Source organism: Hipposideros armiger, unplaced genomic scaffold, assembly GCF_001890085.2.
Source record: "Hipposideros armiger isolate ML-2016 unplaced genomic scaffold, ASM189008v1 scaffold_369, whole genome shotgun sequence".
Lineage (NCBI taxonomy): Eukaryota > Metazoa > Chordata > Mammalia > Chiroptera > Hipposideridae > Hipposideros > Hipposideros armiger.
Genome location: NW_017731719.1, coordinates 2,048,671 through 2,071,666, shown reverse-complemented (window position 1 = coordinate 2,071,666; position 22,996 = coordinate 2,048,671). Strand labels below are relative to the sequence as shown.

At 34.1% G+C, this 22,996-nt stretch overlaps 1 protein-coding gene across 1 annotated transcript in view; it reads right to left on the bottom strand.

The window, feature by feature from the left end:
- RANBP9 (RAN binding protein 9) overlaps positions 1-22,996 on the bottom strand; it is a 73,129-nt gene that overhangs the window by 38,560 nt on the left and 11,573 nt on the right. Inside the window, exons 2-3 of the mRNA XM_019662182.1 lie at positions 2,730-2,782; positions 1,669-1,836 (exon numbers count right to left, since the gene is read on the bottom strand). Coding sequence (XP_019517727.1) covers positions 1,669-1,836; positions 2,730-2,778 — 217 coding nt within the window. The 5' untranslated portion in view covers positions 2,779-2,782. The remainder of the gene's footprint in view (positions 1-1,668; positions 1,837-2,729; positions 2,783-22,996) is intronic.

The following is a 22,996-nucleotide window of genomic DNA, read 5'->3' as shown; positions in this document are numbered from 1 at the left end:
ATAAGTCAAAGCCAGAATGGTAACAACAAAGAAACTGAAGGGCCTGTATCCTTCTAGAAACCAGTTGGCCACAACAACCAAATTACAAATACACATATAATTTGAATGGCATCCTTAACATTCTTGTACTGATAAGAATACAGCTGACCACTGCACAAAGCAAGAGTTAGGGGTGCTGGCCCCCTGTGCAGTAGAAAATTCTCATATAACTTTTGATTCCCCAAAAGCTTAAGTACTAAGAGCCTACTGTTGACCAGAAGCCGTACCGATACATAGTTGACAGATATTTTGTATGTTATATGTATTATACTCTACTCTTACAATATTCTGCATTCTTACACTTAAGGCTAGAGAAAAGAATATGTCAAGAAAAATCCCTTATGATATGTCTTCCTTATAAGACAAAATACATTTACAGCATTGTATGTATTTATTGAAAAAAATCCACATATAAGTGGAACCACGCAGTTCAAATCTGTGTTATTCAAGGGTCAACCATGTATAAGGATCTTTTGTGAACTTGGGACAACCTTTAAGTCAAATAACAGGATTTCAAAATCAGTATTAATAATCAGAAGGAAAAGATTTAAGCCAAATAAAAATATGAAGAAGCCACTAACTGTATATTAGGGTATGTTGAAACACTAAAAAAGAAAAACTGTCACCAATGCAGTCAGATATTTAGAATTTTCTACTATGAAATGACAGAAAGAATAGTTTTTGTGTTATATTAAAGAACATCTATTGCATGTCTAAGCATACTATTTGCAGTCTAATTTTCAAATACAATTTATAAGCAAACTGAAATTTCTGCCTTCTGGGGTTACTTAGTTTTTGCCTTCTTTCACTATATCTCATTGAAATAATCTGCTATGAATTAAGGACATTTCAAACAGTGATAGTAATGTGAAATCTTTTTATTTTTAAAGCATCAGTCCTGCTATCCTTCATATGTTCTGTAATACAAAAAACAAATACTAAAAAAAAGTCTAAGAAAAGGGAGTATAACAACCATATAAGATTTAAATTTCAAGTATTACAAATGCATATTTAACTAAATCTTTAATTTTCCATTAGTCTTACAATGACCAGGTACCTTTATGTTTTCATTAATCTATTTATTTCTTATTAGTCACCTGTCTTTTATTCTTACGAGTTTTGCTATTATTTGTTTTAATTCTGCTCCCTTTTACAGAACTAACTTATTGTCACCATCCTTTATCAATCTTTGTAGCAGGTGTGACCTTTTCTGTGTCAATGCCCTTCATTTGGTTGGCAGCACCAAACTTTTCCTTCATCATTATGCCCATGCTGTACTAAAAACTGATAGCCCTTTTTTCTTAGCACCTATTAACTAGAGAGTTAAGTCATATTGTAAAAGACTTTATTCAAAGCAAAGCAGAAAACACTCTGCATTTCTATTACTAGAATAAGTATCTGAGCATGTGAATTATTTCTACAGTTATTCCTATACATGTGATAAAATGTGTCCTTCACAGAATATAAATTTTCACCATTTCCTCAACTTCCACCTGGAAAGAACAAAAAAATAATTTTCAGAGGCATCTATTTAACAAAGAAGAATTACACAATAAATGTGACTACCATGCTATAAGTACAACAATCACAGTATTTGGTTATTTTACATGCAATACATTATCTTAGTACCTAAACTATGTCCATTCTTGGTGTAGAAGCAGGTATTGTTGATAAGGTTAACACAACAGCCTATGACATCACCAGTCGTAAAAGTTGGTCCATAAGGTTGTCCAGTTCCAGAAGAACAAAATGAATGTCCATCATCCCCATGATAACCATATGAATGTTTATCCCAGCCTAGAGAGAAAGTTCCAGTATATTTACAATGAACAGCAAAGTTCCTCTGTACTAGAGCTATTCACTAAGATTATGACAAGATAAGCAAAAAGAGGACTACAGACAGTACAGAGATAAAATCCCCAAGTGCACATTTAAATTCTCAACAAATACACTACATAATTTCTGTATTAAAATGCTGCTTACAACATTAAGGAAAATAAATCCAGCACACAGGACAATAAAACATGTATTAGAGAGGACTCCTGCCAGAAAAAAAAGCATAGCAAGACACATTTTCCATGCAAATTTCCTTTGCTAATAGGATTTTTGCTTTGATTTGGTTTACACACATACACACACACACACACACACACACACACACACACACTTTAATATAAAATGAAGATTTCTTTACTTTGCTTTTTCAAAACGTTTCCCCCAAAATTAATTTTTAACATTAGTTAACAGAATACCAAAAAATATAATCCAAGATTCACTTCCATCTGATTAATGGTTTTGAGAAACAGTTCTGCCAGCTCAATTCACATCTTCCTTAGTTTACTTTTAATATCAGCCTACATTCCCAGAATATTAAACAACTGAAAATGGGTTAAAAGGCAAGAATGTGTTGGGTAGCAAACAGAACCAACCACATTAAAATATTTAAAGTAGTTGATATGACTATACATTGGAAATTAAAAATACCAAAAAACAAAACAAAAAAAAGCATTGCTATATATGTTTTACTAGATAGTATAAAATTTATTTTAAAAACTCAGCTCCCATTTTGAACTCATAGGTGATTAAAAATACAGAAAATCAATGTATTTAACTATTTCAACTTATTACTTGAAAATTTAGCCACAAAGAGTTAGCTATAAAACTGTACTAGAATTCAATTACGACTGTACCTGGTAGTCTATTCATGTTCACACCTTGAGCAGAAAGACCAATTCCCATGTAACTGTTTAAGAAAAAAAAAAGAAGAAAAGCAAGTTATTATGGTTATATAATGGTTATGTATATATAAATTACCACTCTCAAACATTATCAGAACCAAGCCCAAGTTGAAATTTATAAGGTAGCTACAAAAAAGGTTATTGTAATTAATTAGGGCAATTTAATAAAAGCAAAAAAGGGCACTATTAAGCAATAATAAAACCCATACCACAGCAAATTCCTATAATGATCATTCATAAATACACCCAAAATACTGGTAATAATTATGCATTCTATTAACAACTATAAAAATGTTTCCAACCTATCTACACATAAACATTTAGGATTAAGACTTCTAACAAAAAGTATAAAGGGACCTGTGGAAGAAAAAAAAGAAATGTTAAATAAGAGAAAAATGTGTTTCCAAAAGGACACAGTAAAAATCCAGATGACAACAAAAAAGAACATGGATACATATTTGGGAAAAAATGTCAAATTCATTCAAAAATGTCTCAAATATTTAATGAAATTATACTAAAAAGTGTGTACTATAGGGTATCTATATATTGGTTTTCTACAAATGTTTGGGCAAATTGACAAAACTGACTTAAACATGAGACTCAATTACTAATTTATGAAACCGTAAGAACAAAATCATCTCCACGAAAGAAATACAAGAGGAAAAGGTAATTATTAAGGTATGCAATTCATTTTTAAAAGGTTATAAAATATTAATAAAACCTGATAAAAACAGTTCAAGGGAAAAGTACAAATACACTTATAAGTACTGATGGAAAAAAAAAAAAGGAAAACGAAGTAAAAGAGCAAACTGAATCCAATTTGTTAAACAGCTAATTGATTATAATTGTATCAAAATTTAAAACCGCATTTGACAAATTTCAGCTACCACTCCTAATAAAAACTGAAGTAAAATAAGAATAAAAGGAAACTACTTAAATATGACACCTTTTTCCAAATCTCATAAGAGCAAGTAAGATATTCAACAGTGAAACACTGAAGCCATTTCCATTAAAATCAGGAACATGGAGATGCCTACGATGGTTAAACAAGGTTTTGAATGTTTTAATAAAATATATCAGTCACAATATCTACAGAAACCATACAACAAGAATAAAGATCTCTAAATAAGGCTCAAAAATAATATATTAAAAGCTGTTAAAAAAAAAGGGTATACTATGTGTCTGGATAACTTGACAGCATAAAAATGTCTTTCTAAAGTTAATATATACATATATTGGGATTCAAGACAGATTCTAAATGAATTTTTAAAATGGGAAAGTAGGATTTACAAAGTTCATATCTAAAACTATATATAGAATTTTGATCAGAAAAAAATTTTTTTTAAACCACAGTTTTTGCCCTACTAGATTTTAAAACTCATAACTAACTGAATTCACAAAAACAGTATTATTAATAAAAGTATGTGTCAAGTGAGTCAGGAATGACAAAACATTAAGAAACAACATTTAGATATCTAGTCAAGAAGATTCATTAAGTTTGTATTGATTCAGCTCCTTTGTTCCAAATACAACACACAATGTAAGTACTTAAAAATTTAACAAAGGTTTAAGGCACAACAAGACTATTGTTGAGGAGAAGAAACTCAAAGCTGTGAGCAGAGACACTGCTATGTTAAGGGCAAAGGGAAAGTGGTAACCTCCTGACTAGAATCTGAACAAAGTTGTTGAATGAATCAGTGACTAAATTTGCAATAATTCTAATACCACCTTGAAGAAATAACCTGGAAACTCTAATGTAGACCTGGTTTTGGACTAGAGGCCCAGGAGTTAGAAAGCAAGTACAAATTGTAGTAAAGAGAAAAAAAATATAAAAAAAGACAGATGAACAAAATGAAGAAAAAATTTAAACTTCCAATCAAAATGAGGCCACAAAAACAAAATTCTAAAATATACCAAAAAATATATAAGACCAATAAAATATACAGCTGGAACATGAAATCATTCTAGGCGACATCAATCAATGAGCAGTATGACAAAAAAAAACAACTTTTAAATACACTTTGGATGTTTAAAAGGAAAAAGAAACCACTATCACTAAAAAATAACAGTGGAGCAACAATGGTTACTGAGTTAATTTAGCTAGTTATTTTCCACAACTGAAAAATGTTGTTGAATGCAAAGTATACACCAGATACAAGGGAAGATAAAAATAAATCCACATGTAGGCACACTGTAGATTATCAATAACAGACATAACCTAAAAGCTTCCAAAGAGAAAAGGCAGATTACATCTGAAGGAATGACAGTTTGACTGACAGCAGATTTTTTCCCAGCAGCAGCTGATGACAATGAACAATGGTACAATATATTCAAAATATTGAAAGTAAAGCACTGTCAACCCAGAATTTAATTCACAGGTAATGCATCATCCAACACTAAGGGCAAAAGAGTATCTTAAGACATCAAAAGCCAACACTGTAATATCCAGAGACCCTCAACAAAAGAACTATTTAAGGACATACTTTAGTAGGAAGACAGTGAAAACAAGAAATGCATGAGATGAAGAAATGATAATTAGCACAGGAAAGGATGAAATATGTTACTAAAATTAATTACTGATTGTAAAAAATACTGTTCCATTTTAAAAATCTACAATCCATATATAATATGCTAGAATACAATTCAAAATTACTTGACACATAAAAAGACACAGGAAAACAAGACCTATATTCAAGAGAAAAGACAGACAAAAGAGAATGACCCTGAGAAGATCAAGTGGTTGGAATTAGCAGATAAGGAATTTAAAGCAGCTGTTGTTATTATGTTCAAGGATGTAAATGCTACAAGGATGTATGCTTGTATTTCAACAAAGAAGAAACAATAAAAAAGACCAAATGTAATTGAAAAATTAAAAAAGGCGGCAATAAGGTGAAGGGGAATAAGAGGTTCAAATTTCCAAGTATAAAACAAATAAGTCGTGGGGATGTAATGTACAGCATGGGAAATATAGTCAATAATATTGTGATAGTGTGATATAGTGTCAGATGGTTGCTGGACTTGTGGTGATCACTTCTTTAGGCATATAAATGTTGAGTAACTATGGTATACACCAGAAACTAATATAATATTACATGTTAGCTATATTTTAATAAAAATCTTAAAGAAAAAAAAAAAAGACCAAATGGTAATCCTGGAGCTGAAGAGTACCTGAAGTAAATATTTACGAATGCACTTAATGACACACTGGAAATGGCAAAATGAGTAAGTAAACACGAAGACAGAATTAATCTGAAAAACAGAGAAAAAAGAAATTCAGAGAATAGAAAGGGAATCCCTGGTGCAGTATCAGAAGGTCTAACAGACACATAACAAGAATTCCACAAGGAGGAAAAAAGAGAATGGGGCAAAAAATTTGAGAAAAGTCACCTAAATTTGGGGGGAAATTTTTTTTACAGATTCAAGGATGGCAAACTTCAGCAACTTAAAAAAAAAAAGCACACCTAGGCACAAATCACAGTCAAACTGATGAAAACTAACAAAGAGATAATACTGAAAGCAGCCAGAAAAAAAGACAACATATTACTTTCACAGGAACACCAAGATGAATATTCAATGACTTCTCACAAGAAAATATGAAGGCCAGAAGACAGTGGAATTAAATATTTTAAAGTGCAGAAAGGGAAGTAGGAGACCCATGCCAACAAAGGCTGTTATATTCAGGGAAATATCCTTCAAGAATAAAACTGAAATAAAAACATTGTCAGATAAAAAATAACAGAATGTGTTGCCAGCTGACCTGCATTAACAAAAATGCTAAAGAGTCTGCTGAACCAAAACGAAATGATATCAAAAGATACTTGGATTATCAGGAAGAAATGAAGAGCAGTAGAAATGGCACACACATGGATATGTAGTAAGAATGTTTTCACTCTTTAATTTTTTGACAACGTATCCCTCTTCAAAGCAAAATAACATGTATTGTGCAGCTTGTAAGACTCGTAGATGTAATAGAATATGACAACTACAACAAAAGTGACAAGAGAAGAAGGTTAATGGACCTATACAGTTGCAAGTTTCTACATTTTATGTGAAATGATACAACATTCTCAGTAGATTATGAAAACAGGTATGTATATTAAAAATCTGTAGAGTAACCACTAAAAATTGCAAAGAGATATAGTTAAAAAGCCATTAGGTAAATTAAGATGGAATTCTAGTAATATATTAAAATGATAATATATGGAGCCAGCCGAGTGGCTAAGTTGGTTAAGAACTTGCTCAAGACCGCGAGCTCTGAGCAACACAGTCACCGGTTTGATTCCCACATGGGTCAGCTGCACCCGAGCTGAGCTGCCGAGCTGCCAACAGGTGGCAGGATGGCTCAGCTGGTGAGAGCACATGCTCCTTACAACAAGGTTGCCTGTTTGATGGGCCAGCCGAGTGGCGCGTTGGTTAAGTGCTGGCTTGGGATGCCAGAGGGCCCCAGTTCAGGTCCCACATATGAGGGCCAGTGACACTGCCCTCTACAGCTAAGATGCTGAACAACAGCTCAACCTGGAGCTGGGCTGCCGTGAGTCACCGGCGATGTCTAGGCTGCAGCCCCTGTGGCAGTGGGTTGCCATGGGCTACCGTGAGTAGCCAGCAGCCAGCATGAGCAGCCATCTAGAAGCTGGTGACTAATCTGCCTTGCCCGGGAAGAGCGCAATGATGGTGCCAACTCGGGCCAGTGAAGCAACGTCCTTCACAACTAGGCTGAAGGACAAAAGGATAGCAACTTGTCTGTTCTCCTTCCCTCAATTCTCCAGCGCAGTTTCCATCCCCCAATTCCCCAATAAAATTCTTCAAAAACAAAACAAAAACAAGGTTGCCTGTTTGAGATAGTGGACTGTGCTCGCCCAAAACTAAAAACGGAACTCGGCACCTTGAGCTGAGCGGCGTGACTAGACTTGGAGCTGAGCTTGCTGCGCCCCCCACAACTAAGATCTAAGGACAACTTGGCTGTTCCCCTTCCCCAATTCTCCAACACTGTTACCCTCCCCCAATTCCCCAATAAAATCTTAAAAAAAAAAAGATACTATATGAAGACCAGGTAGTGTTTAACCCAGGAATACAAGGTTGCTTTCACATTCATACACCAATCAATGCATTTTACCAAATTAGGAGAAAACACTTATGATCATTTAAATAGTTGCAGAAAAAAAAGTATTTGACAGAATTTGACACCCACTCATAATAAAAACGCTTAGCAAACTAGGAATACAAGGGAACTTCCTCAACCTACATTTATAAAAAACCTGCATCTAGCATACGTAATAGTAAAATATTGAATGATGTTCCCCTAATATCAAGAACAAGGTAAGAATGCCATCTCTCACTATTTATATTCAAAATTATACTGCAAATCCCAGACATTTCAGTAACACAACAGAGAGAAATAAAAGACATAAATACTAAAAAGGAAGAAATAAACTTAAAATCCTAAAATTCAATGAAGAAGTTTTACACATGTTAAGAAATACTACAATAAATGTGGCACTTTACACTGGAAAGACCTGAAGTTTACTCGGGAAAATGGATGACATAAAGATTGCAGCTTGTTAGTTATTGGTGAAATGGTGGAAGGGGAGTTATTTGATGGGAAAATTTGTAACACCAGATGTGCACAGGTGTGGCTCATAGTACACAGTGGACCAAGAGAGCTGGTAGATGTTTGAGGTATTGCATGACATACAAAAACAAACTCAAATTCAACAGCAGTGAGGGAGTGGCAAGATTTAAGTACATGGACAAGAAATTTATTATTGTGGTATGTTTAGAAAGGGAGATGTACATGAATATTTTTCAGAATAATGTATCAATACAGATAATTTCAAATTATAAACTTAATGACACTGTTAAGTAAATAACGGCTGGGCCAAATAGCAAATAACAGAGACTAAGAGGACTAGGTTAGTTTAATTCCTATTATATTGGGTCGTCCAGCAAGTCATGACACATTTTTTCATTGAAAAACATAGAAAAATACGTCATGACTTTCCCGACGACCCAATAGATAGGTTACTATTATTGCTTTATATTGTTAATGCTTTGCAATGCAATCAGATTAACAATGGACTCTTCATTAGAAACCAGGGAAGCCAGAAGGCAGTGGCATGACGAACTGTAAGGGCTAAAATAAAAAATTATAAACCAAGAATTCTATATCCTGCAAAACCATAATTTAAAAATCAAGAGATTAAGACATTCCCAAATAAACAAAAATAGAGAATTTGTCTCTAGCAGTACTGTGCTATTAAGAAATAGTATGGTGGAAAAGAAGGGCCACTAGACAGTAACTCAAATACACACAAGGAAATAAAGACCATCAGTAAAGATAACTACATTGGTAAATATTAAAAACAGTATAAATGTATTTGTTTGTAACTCTTTTCTTCTCTTAACCCTCCGTCAAGCACAACTGATCTCACAGATACATTGCACACAAATTTTCAAATATCTAACAGTTAAGTATCGTGACTCATCGCTTCCGTATCTTTCCCCTCCTCCTCCTCGCCAGCCATGTCTGTGACTTAGTAAAGATATATTTCATATTTGAAAATGTATGTGCAATGAATCTGTTAGATCAGTTGTGCCCAACAGAGGGTTAATTTAAAAGGCAAAAAGCAATAATTATAATTCTCTGAGCTTCAACTGTATACATAATTTTATGACAATAATTGCAAAAAGGAGAGGAGAAAATGGGGATATTATGGAGCAAAGTTTAACATGCTACTGAAATTAAGTTGGTATTAATCTAAACTGTATTACGATATTACCTAACTCTCCAGAACAACCACTAAGAAAACGTCATAACTTGAAATGTGTTTCCCTATAACCTAGCAAAATTCAACTCTTAGGTATCTATCCAGGAGAAATGAAAACAAATCCACTCAAAAATGTTTACACAAATGTTTGCAACATCATTATTCACAACTGCCAAAAAAGTGTTTCTACCTACCAATAAATAGATATACAAAACGTGATATATCCTTACAATGAGATATTATTTGGCAACAATAAGGAATAGAGGACTGATAAATGCTACAGCATGCATGAATCTTGGAAACATATAAAGGTAAGTCATGAACAAAAGGTCACATATTACATATTCCATTTATATGAAAGGTCCAATATAGGCAAATCCATAGAAACAAAATAGGTAAGTGGTTACCTAGGGCTGGGAGAAGTGACTGCTAATGGGTATAGGATTTCTTTTTCAGGTGATGAAAATCTTTTAAAATTAAACAGAGCTAAAGGTTATGCAATTCTGTGAATACACTAAAAACTACTAAAATGTATGCTTTTAGGGGTACATTTTTATGGTATGTGAATTATGTCTCAATAAAACTCTCATTAAAACATAAACAAGAGGACTTCCGGTTTCAGCTCCAATATATAAAGAGCTTACAATTTTTACTCCCACCCTCACAACAAGGAAAAAGGTGACCAAACTGAAAATCAAGAACTCTTCTTAGATTCACCCGAAAACTGAATTCATCAGGCAAAATGCCTCTAGGAAAATTGAAGACAAGCAAATACAAAGAATCAGAGCTTACCAGGAGCAGGAGCCTCCAAAGACAGTAACTGGTAGAAATTCTTTAAAGGTAACTAATGAATTTGCTGGAGGCTGTGTAAGCTAGTTTGAGGATTAAAACCCTTCCCATTATAAAAAAGCCTCCAGATTATGAGTTTTACCTCCACTAGGTTATCATCCAGAAAAAAATTCCTTCCAGTTTTGGATATGGGGAAGGGAAAGGTGGATAGACCGAGAGTAATCTGTGCTCCTTAACAAAGACCAGCTAGCCTTCCAGACTGAGGTAAAGGGATGGGGAAAAAAAGACTAAAACACTTCTGGAGATCGCATCCCAGGAACTCTGGTTGACTACAACTGAGATTTAATCATAAGATTATAGAACACACTTCCATTCCCCATTACCTTATCACCACATCAACAAGGCTCCAGTATAATAACAGATTACAAGTATGAGAGCTCCAAGTCACACTCTATATTTAAGGGGTTTCTAGGGAAACCCAAAACAACCGGAAGACAACAAGAAGGAAACTGCAAGAAAATGAAGCCTCTGACACCTACGAACAATACAAATACTTAGCAAACATTAAACATAGCATAAATCCTAGCCAGATAATTATAAACCTCACAGTAATAATCTGTTTACCTGATTTCCTATTGTGCAATAAATCATGCAGTTTTCAACAACAAAAAAACTACACCACATGCCAAAAGGCAAAAAAATTACATTCAAAAGAGACAAAACAAGCACCACAACCAAACTCAGATATGGCAGAGATGTTGGAATTACCACACTAAGAATTTAAAATAACTGTGATCAATATGCTATGGACTATAAGAAAGAATGAAAGCAAAATGCTAGAAATAAAAAACACTAACACAAATTAAGAATGCTTTTGATGGACTAACCACAACTGAGGAAACAATCAGTGAAGTTGAAGACATGTCAATGCAAATATCCCAAACTGAAACGCCAAGGGGAAAAAAAAAGAAATTGGAAAAAGAAAAAGGAACAGAATATACAAAAACTGTGGGACAACTATAAAAGGTGTAACATACATATAATGGGGATACTAGAGGAGAAGAAAGAGAGAAACTGAAGTATTTTAAGTACGAATGACTATGAGAATTTTTCCAAAATTGATGACAGACACCAAAACAAAATTCCAGAAAGCTCAGAGAACACCTAAGAGGATAAAAAGCTAAATATCAATACCTAGGTTTATCATATTCAAATTGCAAAAGTCAAACAGAAAACCTTCAAATAAGCTAAACGACCAAAAAATTACCTTATCTATATGAAAGACGAATAAAAATGATATGACTTCTCTTCAAAAAGGGATTCGGGAGAAATGAGTGTTGAAATTAGAAAATAACAACAACAACCTAGACTTCAATACCTAGTGAAATTTTCGTTCAAAAGTTAAGGACAAATACTTTATCTGATAAACAAAACTAAGGGAATTTGTTGTTAATTGACATGCCTTGCAGGAAATAGTAAAAGTTCCTCAGAGAGAAGGAAAAGACGTATGTGAGAAACTCAGATCTACATAAAGGAAGAAGGTCAGAAAGAAATAAATGAAGGTAAAATAAAATCTTTTAATTTTCTTATTCTGAATTGATCTTAGATAACTGTTCAAAAGAACAGTAACAATGGATGGGTGATTATACCTTATGGATTAGTGAAATGAGTGAAAGCAATATTAAAGGGATAGGAGGGAAGAATTGTTTATAATCTGTTATAAAGCACCTGTATTACCTGTAAAGCGGTCAAGTATTATTTGAAAATGGACTTATATTAGTTTAAATGGTCTACTGCAAGCTCTAGGGCAGCGGTTCTCAACCTTCCTAATGCCGCGACCCCTTAATACAGTTCCCTCATGTTGTGGTGACCCCAACCATAGAATTATTTTCATTGCTACTCTATAACAGTAATTTTGCTACTGTTATGAATCGTAATGTAAATATCTTTTTGTTTTCCGATGGTCTTAGGCGACCCCTGTGAAAGGGTCGTTTGACCCCCAAAGGGGTAACGACCCACAGGTTGAGAACCGCTGCTCTAGGGTAACAACCAATAAAATTTAAAAATAAGTTTAACCGATAATCTTAAGATAGGAGAGAAATATAATTATAAAATGCTCAATTAAAACCAGAAGAGGAAGAAAACAAAAAAAAAAATTTTTTTAAAGCAACAAGGAATGAATGCAATGAATAGAAAATAGTTACGGATAGGGTTGATATCCACCCAACTACAACAATAGTCACTTTTAACTTGAAAGGTCTAAATAAACCATTAAAGAGGAACTGACAGACTGGATAAAAAACAACTATATGTTGTCTATAAGAAACCAACTTTAAATACAAACACACAGATAGATTAAAAGTAAAGGTATGGAGAAAAGCATACCATGCTCACACTAATCAAAAGAAAGCTGTGGGGCCGGCTGAGTGGTGCATTGGTTAAGAGCTGGCTTGGGACGCCAGCTCTGTACAACAGGGCCCCAGTTCGGATCCCACATAAGGGCCAGTGACACTGCCCTCTACAGCTAAGATGGTGAACAACGGCTCGACCTGGAGCTGGGATGCCGTGAGTTGCTGGCAACGGTGTAGGCTGCAGCAGGCTGCCATAAGCTACCATGTGTGACTAGCAGCCAGTGTGAGCAGTCAGCAGCCGGTGTGAGCTGCCAAGAGCTGCTGTGAGCGGCTGTCCAGAGGCCGGCAACCGATATGCCTCACCCGGGAAGAGTGCAATAATAATACCAACAAGAGCCAGTGAAACAAAGTCCTTCACAACTAGACTGAAGAGCCAAAGAACAGCAACTTGTCTGCTCCCCTTCCCCGATTCCCCAACACTGTTCTCCCCTTTCCCAATTACCCAATAAAATCTTTTTTAAAAAAGCTGGACTAGCTATAGTACTAATTTCAAACAAAGCAGATTTCACAACAAGGGAAATTATCAGGGATAAAGAGGAGTTTTATATAGTGTCAATTCTCAAAGATAATAATCCTTACTGTTTATGTGCCTAATAACAATGCCAAAAGATGTGATGCAAAAAATGATAGAATTTCAAGGAAGAATAGTTAAATCCACTACTATAACTGGAGACGCCAACAAACCTGCATCATTATCTTGCAGACAAAGCAGGTAAAAAACCACTAAGGATACAGTAAAACTCAAAAGCACCATCAATCAACTGGATTTCATTGACATTTATAGAATACTTCACCCAATATCAGCAGTATACACATTATTATCAAGCTCACAAAAACATTCACCAAGACAGACCACATTCTGAGCCCTAAGACAAATCTTAACAAATTTTAAAAATTGAAACAATACATAGTGTGCTCTCAGACCACAACAGAATTAAACTAAAAATCAATAAAAGATAGCTGGGGAGTCCCAAATATTTGGAAATTAAACATCACACTTCTAAATAACAAATGGATCACAGAAGATTTCAAGGGAAATTTAAAAATATTTTGAACTAAATTAAAATGGAAACACAACTTATCAAAATTTGTGGGATGCAGTGAAAAAAGTGTTTAAAGAGAAATTTACAGCACTGTCATAATGATCTAAAATCAGTCATTTAAGCTTCCATATTAGGAAATTAGGAAATAAGAAAAATATAAACCTAGAGCAAGCAGAAGAAATAATAATAATTGAAGCAGAAATCAATGAAATTAAAAACCAAAAATCAACAAAACTAAAAGCTGGTTCTTTGAAAAGGTCAATAAAATTGAACATCTTCTAGTCAAGTTAACCAAGAAAAAAGAGAAAAGAGAAATTATCAATATTAGAAAGAAATCAGCAACTATGGTTATCAGTAATAATATCACTACTGATCCCATGGACATTAAAAGGATAATAAAGAATATTATGAACTCTATGCCCACACATTTAATAATTTAGATAAAATGGATCAATTCTGGGCAAGCCGGGTGGCTCAGTTGGTTAAGGGCTTGCTCAAGAGTGCAAGCTCTGAGCAACAGGGTCACCGGTTCAATTCCCACATGGGCCAGCGAGCTGTGCCCAAGCTGAGCTGCTGCTGAACTGCCAACAGGTGGCAGGACATCTCAGCTGGTGAGAGCACGTGCTCCTAACAACAAGATTGCCTGTTTGAGATGGTGGGCTATGCCCGCCTGCAACTAAAGACTCGGCACCTTGAGCTGAGCTGCCGCCTGAATGGCTCAGTGGATAGAGGGCGCGCTCTTAACAATGAGGCTGCTGGTTTGACTCCCACATGGGATGGTGGCTACACCCACCCACAACTAATTGAACACAGCACCTTGAGCTGGGCGGCACAACTGGACTTGGGAACTGAGCTTGCTGCGTCCTCCACAACTAAGACTGAAGGACAACAACTTGGCTGTTCCCCTTCCCCAATTTTCCAATAAAATATTTAAAAAAAATGGACCAATTCCTTGCAAGACATAATCTACCAAGAGTCACAAACAGCAGAAACACATACTCTGAATATTGAATATGCCCCTCTATATTAAAGAAACTGAATTGGTAACTAAAAACCTTCCAGAAAGGAAAACAACAAGCTCAGAAGGTTTAATTGGTGAATCCAAAACATTTAAGGAAGAAATGAAACAACTGTCTATAATCCCTTCCAGAATATACAAGCAGAGGGAATAGTTCATTAAGCAGAGGAGAGCATTCTCGAATACTAAAACCAGACAAGACATTACAAGAAAACTATAGACCAATATCTCTCATGAACATAAGATGTGAAAAATACACAACAAAATATTAGTGTATCAACAATGTATTAAAAAATATTAAACACTACAACCAAGTGGAATTTATTCCAGGTATGCAAAGCTGGTTCAACATTCGAAAATCAATTAATACAATCTATTTCATCAACAGTTTAAAGAGGAAAAATCCTATGATCCTAACAATAGATGCAGAAAAAGCACTTGACAAAATCTAATACTGATTCATGCTTAAAACTGAGTAAACTAGGAATACAGGGAAACATTCTCAACAAAGAACATCTACAAAAAAACCTACAGTTAACTCATACTTAATGGTGAGAAACTAGATGCTTTCCCACTAAGAATGGGAACAAAGTGGTCACCTCTCACCACTCCTATTCAACATCGTAATAGAAGTCCTAGTAACCCATGAGACAAGAAAAAGATAAAGGGATTATATATTGCAAATGAATAAAACTGTCCTTGTTTGCAGCTAACAAGAATGTCTATGTAGAAAATCCCAAAGAATTGACAAAACACTCTTGGAATTAATAAGCAAGTATGGCAAGGTTGCAGACACAAGGTTAATATGCAAAAATCAATCACTATATACTAGCAATAACAGACACAAGAATTTGAAATTAAAAACACGGTGCTATTTACATTAGGATCAAGAAAAAGGAAATAGGTATAAACCTCACGAAATATGTACAAGATTTACATGATCCAAACTATAAAACTGATTACAAAATCAAAGAACTAAATATATGAAAAGATATTCAACGTTCGTGGACAAGATGACTTAATATTGTTAAGATGTAGGTTTGATCTACAGATATGACATAATCCTAATCAAATTCCAAGCAAATTATTTTATGGCTATCAACAAGTTGACTCTAACGTTTATAGGGAAGAGCAAAAGATCTCAGAATAGCAAACACAATAGTAAAGGAGAATAAAGCCAAAGAACTGACACTACCTAACTTCAAGCCACACTATAAAGCTCCAGTATTTAAGACCACATGACACTGGCAAAAAGAACAGACAAATATATCAATGGAACAGAACAGAAAGTCCAGAAATAGACCCACAGACATACAGTCAACTGATTTTTGACAAAGGAGTAAAGGCAATTCAATGGAGAAAGGAGTCTTTTCAATAAATGGTGCTGAACAAACGGACATCCACTTGCAAAAGTAAATACAAAGACTTTACATCTTTCACAAAAATTAACTCAGAATGAATCATAGACCTAAATATAAAACACAAAACTATAAAATGTCTAGAACATAAGACAGAAAAAAATTTAGGTTACCTTGGGTTCAGCTATAGTTTTTTAGATGCAAAATGAAAAGCAAAATCTATGAATGAAAAATGGGTAAGTTGGGCTTCACTAAAATTAAAAACTTCTGCTCTTCAAAAGATAGTGTTAAGGGAACGAAGATATGCCACATATTGGGAGAAAATATTTGCAAAAACACGTATCTGATAAAGGACTTATCCAAAATATACAAAGTTGTCTTAAAACTCAACAACAGGAAAACAAACAACCCAATTAAAAAGTGGGCAAAATCTGAACAAATACTTCACCAAAGAAGATCTACAAAATGGCAAATAGGCATATGAAAAGATGTTCAACATCCCATGACATTAGGGAACTGCAAATTAAAACAATGATGAGATGCCATTATATACCTATTACAACAGTTAAAATCTCAAAACTGACATACCAATTGCAAGTGAGGATATGGAGCAACGGAAACTCTCATTGTTGGGTGGGAATGTAAAATGGTACAGTCACTTTGGAAGACATTTGGCAGTTTCTTACAAAGTTAAACATAATGTTATCATATGATCCAGCAATCATCCTCCTAGGCATTTACCCAAATGAGCTGAAGACTTATGTCCACACAAAAACCTGCACATGCAAGTTTATGGCAGCTTTATTCATAACTGTCATAAATTAGAAATAATCAAGATGTTTCTCAATGGGTGAATGGATAGTGGTACATCCATACAATAGAATATTATTCATTGATAAAAAGAAATGACCTATCAAACCATAAAAAGATATAATAGAGAAATTTTAAATGCATATTGCTAAGCGAAAGAAGCCAGTCTGAAAAGGTTACATGCTGTATAATTCCAATTATGATACTCTAGAAAAGGTAAAATTATGGAGACAGTAAAAAGATCCATGAGTTTGAAGATGGGGTGGGGTGGAGGGGGTACAGAAACAGGTGGACCACAGGGAATTTTTAGGGCACTGAAACCATTCTGTATGGTACTATAATAGTCCATACATGACATTATGCATATGCCCGAACACATAAAACTGTACAATACAGTGACCCTAATGTAATCTGTGGGCTTTAGTTAATAAAAATATATGTTAATATTTGTTCATCAATTATAAAAATGCACCACAGTAATGCAAGATATTAACAGGGGAAACTGGGGGGGGGGTGTTACATATAGGAGCTCTCTGTACTACTTAATTTTTCTGTAAATCTAAACTCATAATCTACATAAACTGTAAACAACCCAAAGTTCTTCAACTGGTGAAGGGATGAATAAACTGTGGTACATCCTTACAATGGAATAGTACTCAGTAATAAAAAGCAATGAACTGCTGGTACAAGCATCAACATGGATTCATCTCAAATGTATTATGTTAAATGAAAGAAGTCAGTCTCAAAAGGTTACATACTACACAATTCCTTTTATATATCAATTTTGAAAAAGAAAACCTATAGAGAAGAAGAATAGGTCAGTGGCTGTCAGAAGTTACAAGTGTAGGGAAGATTAATGAAGGGGCATTCCCTTTTAAGGAAATTTGGGGAGTGATGGAATTGTTTTGTATCTTGATTGTGGTGGTCATTGCAGGACTCTATGCATTAATCAAAACTCACAGAACCACACAAACAAAAAAAAGGTAAATATTACTGTATGTTACCTAAAAACAAAATTTTAAAATGGAAATAATCCAATAAAAAAGCTACAAAAATGCTTACAGGGAAAATAACTAGAAACAGAATACTCATCTGTAACTCACAAACTACCAATCTTAAACATTTAAAAAAGATATGAACACATACTCATTTCTTCTTTAAGTGGAAGAAGAAACATATAACTACTTTCAAACATTAGAGGTGAACTGCTGATATATACCCAGCTGGTGATTCATATCATACTGCTATAAAATTAAACCAAAAACATTTCATTCAATGATGCAGATGCTCCTCTGAAAACATTTCAATCAGGTTTTTAAAACATGCATATTTCAGGGTTAAAAGAAAAAAAGCAATCACTAACCAAAAAGGTTTAAGAGCTTGTAAAAAAGTGAACAAGAACCTTAGCTCTCTAAAATTCTGAAAGATTACGAACACATCAGAAATTATATGACAGTGTAAGCAGATTAAACTTTACTGGGCCACTGTACTAGTCATGTTTTTTTACTTTCTATATTTTATATGATGTTTAGACAACTTAAAAAGCTTTCTGGCCAGGGAGCAACCGCTCATCCCAATGCTAGCCCTTTCCAGACATACCAAAGAACGTAACCAGGACCATCTCTCTCGTTTACAAACCAACCAATATCAAGTCGACAGCCCCAGCCATCTCCTTATGTAACTCACTAACATACAAGCCAGGATTTCCCCTGCCCTAAATCATTCCAGGGTCAGGTACCAGACAACTAGAGACCGCCCCTATAGCCCAAATCCCACTGGCCTCATTCATAAATGCCAATCCTAAACTGTCTACCCTGCCTTGCCTTGCCTTTCGAAACCTTGGAAACCCCAATAAAGGCTCTGGCCTAGGACTTCCCCTCACTCTTATCTTTTGCCATCTGACCAAAACCTGATGCTTCCCCTGCGACCCTGAGTGGAATGCATCACCCCCTCTGTGGGACCTGAGAGTATAATAAACTTCCTTCCAAGCCTCGTTCTTGTTTCTACATTTATACTGGGTTGTCGGAAAAGTCATGACGTATTTTTCTATTTATGTTTTTCATTGTAAAAATGCGTCATGACTTTTCCGACAACACAACAGAACAGCCACTATTAATATATAAAAGAAATGCATATCCAAAATATTATAAATTAAATACTAATCACTAGATGATTATCTGAGAATTGAGGTAATTTACAGCTTAAGTAACAGAAAATGGAAATCCTTTTTCTCAATATTACTGTTCAAACCTAGAGCATTCTGATTTATCTGTGATACACAATTTTGCTCCAATTCTAATTCTACACTGACAGCAAAGCAGCTCCTTATCTCTCTATATAGTCTACCCCTCCCCCATTCCTCCCAAAGCAGAAGGATCATGGAAAACAAAAATTAACAGGCTCTACTTCGTACCTCTAGAAAGTCCACAATAATATACATCAACCCTTCAGTTTTGTAATTCTCCCATTACCTCTCAAAGAGCTATATAAATACACAATACCTTAAATTAAGGCCTGGTTATGTGTACTAAAATGGCCTACTAGTACCTATTCATTTGTTTTACCTTTTAAGTAATAACTAAGACAATAAATCTCTAAGATCAACAAAAGCATACTAGTTAGTGAGTTCCTCTAAAAACTTTATCAAATAATTTCATCTGTAACTACAAGAACAACAAATAAAAGTAACTTGGTTTCCTGACTTTTTAAAGTAGTCTGTTATAGTGTTAAATGCAGGTGAAGGAAAAGAATTTATCACATTGTATGTATAAAACAAATCCTACTTTTCACTTCACAGGCACTAAATTATTTATGAATCTAGTAAAGTAAAATTTTTGGCTAATAAAATTAATTCTTTATATTGCAATTCATATTTAAAATCCTCTTATTTTTCAGCACGTCCCTACAAAATTATAAACAAATTATAAACAATGAAAAGCAGCATTTCCAAATCATGCAAATAAGTCAGTAAGAAACTACTTCACATTTGAATTTTATAAACTTTACAGGTACTATCCATCATACAAAATGATGTGTATCTATAAAACTATGGATATTGGGGTGTATTTTATTATGATTGTTCAGTGGTAACATTTCTGTTCACAAGTGTTATAACTTAACATTTACATTGGATCTTAAGACTTTTCATAGGAAGTCTCCAATTTTTCATACAAATAAGTGGGAAAATATTGTTTTTATTTGCATCATATAAGAATTTAAAAAAAGAAAAATTCTATCAGAAATGAAGGCAAATTAAATGAAACAAAAGAGTGAACAGACCCCACAGGAAAAAAAATGGAACAGGATGAAGGAGATTTTTTAAATAAAGAAGGGGAAAAAAGGGTTTTGTGAACAAATAATATAGAAGTTATGCAAAGAAGATCCAACACACACTCATAAATGGAGTCCCCAAAAGAAAAACCTATGTAATGGAACAGGGCAAATACTAAAAATGATTATACAAGAAAACTTCTCTGAAATAAAAGAAGACTTGAACCTATTATTTAAGGCCATACAGGAAGGTTAACACCAAAATATATTCATGTACTGCTACTTTAAAGAAGGAAGAAAAAAAAAACCTTTGGGGTATCTAAGCAAAAGACAAGGTTCTTGTGAGAAAAAAGAATGGCTTAAGACTGACAATAATACTTCATATCCAAGTCCATGGAGCTCACAAGAAAATGTGAGCCATGAATTTTATATCCAATCAAATCTTCAAAATAAATTGGGTCTAATGGTCACAAACAAACAGTTATGAACCAGAAAGGACTTAAATATTGTTCCCATGTGATTCCCCTGAGCTCTCTAGTCAAGAATGAGTTCAGACAACCAAAAAACCTAAGAGAAGCTTTGCAGTGAGCTCTGGTGGTGACTGTTAAACATACTGAATTTAGAACACTACAGGATGAAATAACAGAGTTGTATATGCAAATGTTATCTTCTTTTACAACACACAGATACTATGCAATTAACTAAATAGAAAAGGGGTCAGTTTAGCAAAAAAGGAATGAACTATTGATACACAGGTCTACCTAAATGAATCTCAAATGCCTTGTGTTAACACATTGAGGACAGGGCATTTAAATGTATAGACACAAATCTGCATCACCATACTCAACAGATTACATATATATATGACATTTCCATTTACGTGACATTCTTTTTTCAAAAGGAAAAACTGTAGGAATAGAAAACAAATCAGTTGTCAGGAGTTAGGGGTGGGAGGAGGATTTGATTATAAAGGTGGCAGTAAGAGAAAATTTTCGGAGGTGAGGGAACTGTTCTATATCCTGACTGTGGTGGTTGTTACATGATTTTATGCATTTGTCAAAACTCACAGAACTATACCCATCTCCCCCAAAAAAGTGAATTTTACTGCATGTAAATCAATAACAAATTTTTAAATGCCAAAATAATAGTTACCAGAGAAGAGGGAAGGGAAGCTGATGAAGAGGTTACTAATTCCATTACTGCTCACAATAGAGAATATTTTAAAAGGATGGGAACTGCAGGTATTAGTATAAAAGTAGCTTTCTAAACATAAAAATACACTAACCCCCCCACCCCAAAAAAGTAAAGAAAATAAACCACATCATAAAAAAAAAATTCAAAAGTGACAAACATGTTTAAAGTGTCCTCCCCTATCTAAAAGCAACTAGTGTCGCCAGTTACCTGTGATATATGTGCAGTTATCTATGGCATTATTTGCTTATATTTTCAAAAGGAAATAATGGAAAAATAAAGAATAAAAATGGTTACCTGCTGGGGTTAGGGGCAGGGGGTGGGGAGGGAGGGAGCGACAAGGATGAAGCACGTCTTCTGTGAAGCACCTTCTTGTACAGCTTTAATTTTAGAATACTGTAAATATGTTTAAATGTTTTACATAAGAAAAAAGCAATCCCAAAAAACAAAATAAATTTAAATAAGTGGAGCTAATAATATGTCAATTGGGGGCCAAAACACGGAGAAAAGAATTACTATCAAGCACAATATTTTGCAGTTCTATCCCTACTGGGGTTTAGTCTAACAACAATAAAAAATGTACAGAAATCATATAGTATTCAATCAATATTCCTGTTAGTAATTATTTTGATATTTTAATTTAGAAATGTATAGTTATTTTCTAGGACAAAACAAATTTAAAAATCATGTCAATAACATTAGAAACAAAGATTTTCAGAGCAAAAAAAATACAAGTGTAAAATTAGAAAATTTAAGTGAAAATGATTTGGAAAGTCTGAAAGTTACTTTGAAATGCATTAAACAATAAGATGGATTAATGTACAGATCTGGGATAAAACAAACGTAGCAAAATCCTAACTCTAAAATCTAGGGTATTCACTGTATTAACTCTTCCGTATGTTTGAAAATGTTGGGGAGGAAACTGCTTACATTCTGTACTGTCTAAATCACCAAGAGAAAATGGGGATGAACCTCAGGTCTTAAACCAGCGTGTGCTTCCAACCAAAACCCATTACTACTCTGTAATCATTTTAAACATTTCAACCACTCCTCCAGAAAAACCTACCCAAACTGCCAAATCACCCACAAAAAATCAAAAGGTCTAGGACCAATAGACCATTTTTCCTTATCCTGGAACATTTACTTTCACCTAACTGATTCCAGCAGTAGGCAAATAGCAAACACTCAATACATCTGGGATCAACAAAAATAGATGGATTAAAAATTGCTTTTCTGGTTTTGAAAACCTGAAATATGATTTCACAGTAATATATTTATTATTGACAAAGTTATACAATCTTAAAGTTACATTGAAGGATTATGGGTATCTTCAAGTCTTTATTAAAATTAGATTTTTCTCTCTGAATTTTTAATTAAACTCATATTAAGTTAAAAGTATAAGTAATGGTACACACGAGATTAATATATATACATATATATATTTTTTAATAAAGATTTTTATTGGGGAATTGGGGGAAGGGGAACAGACAAGTTGCTGTCCTTTTCTTCTTCAGTCTAGTTGTGGAGGACGTTGCTTCACTGGCCCAAGTTGGCACCATCATTGC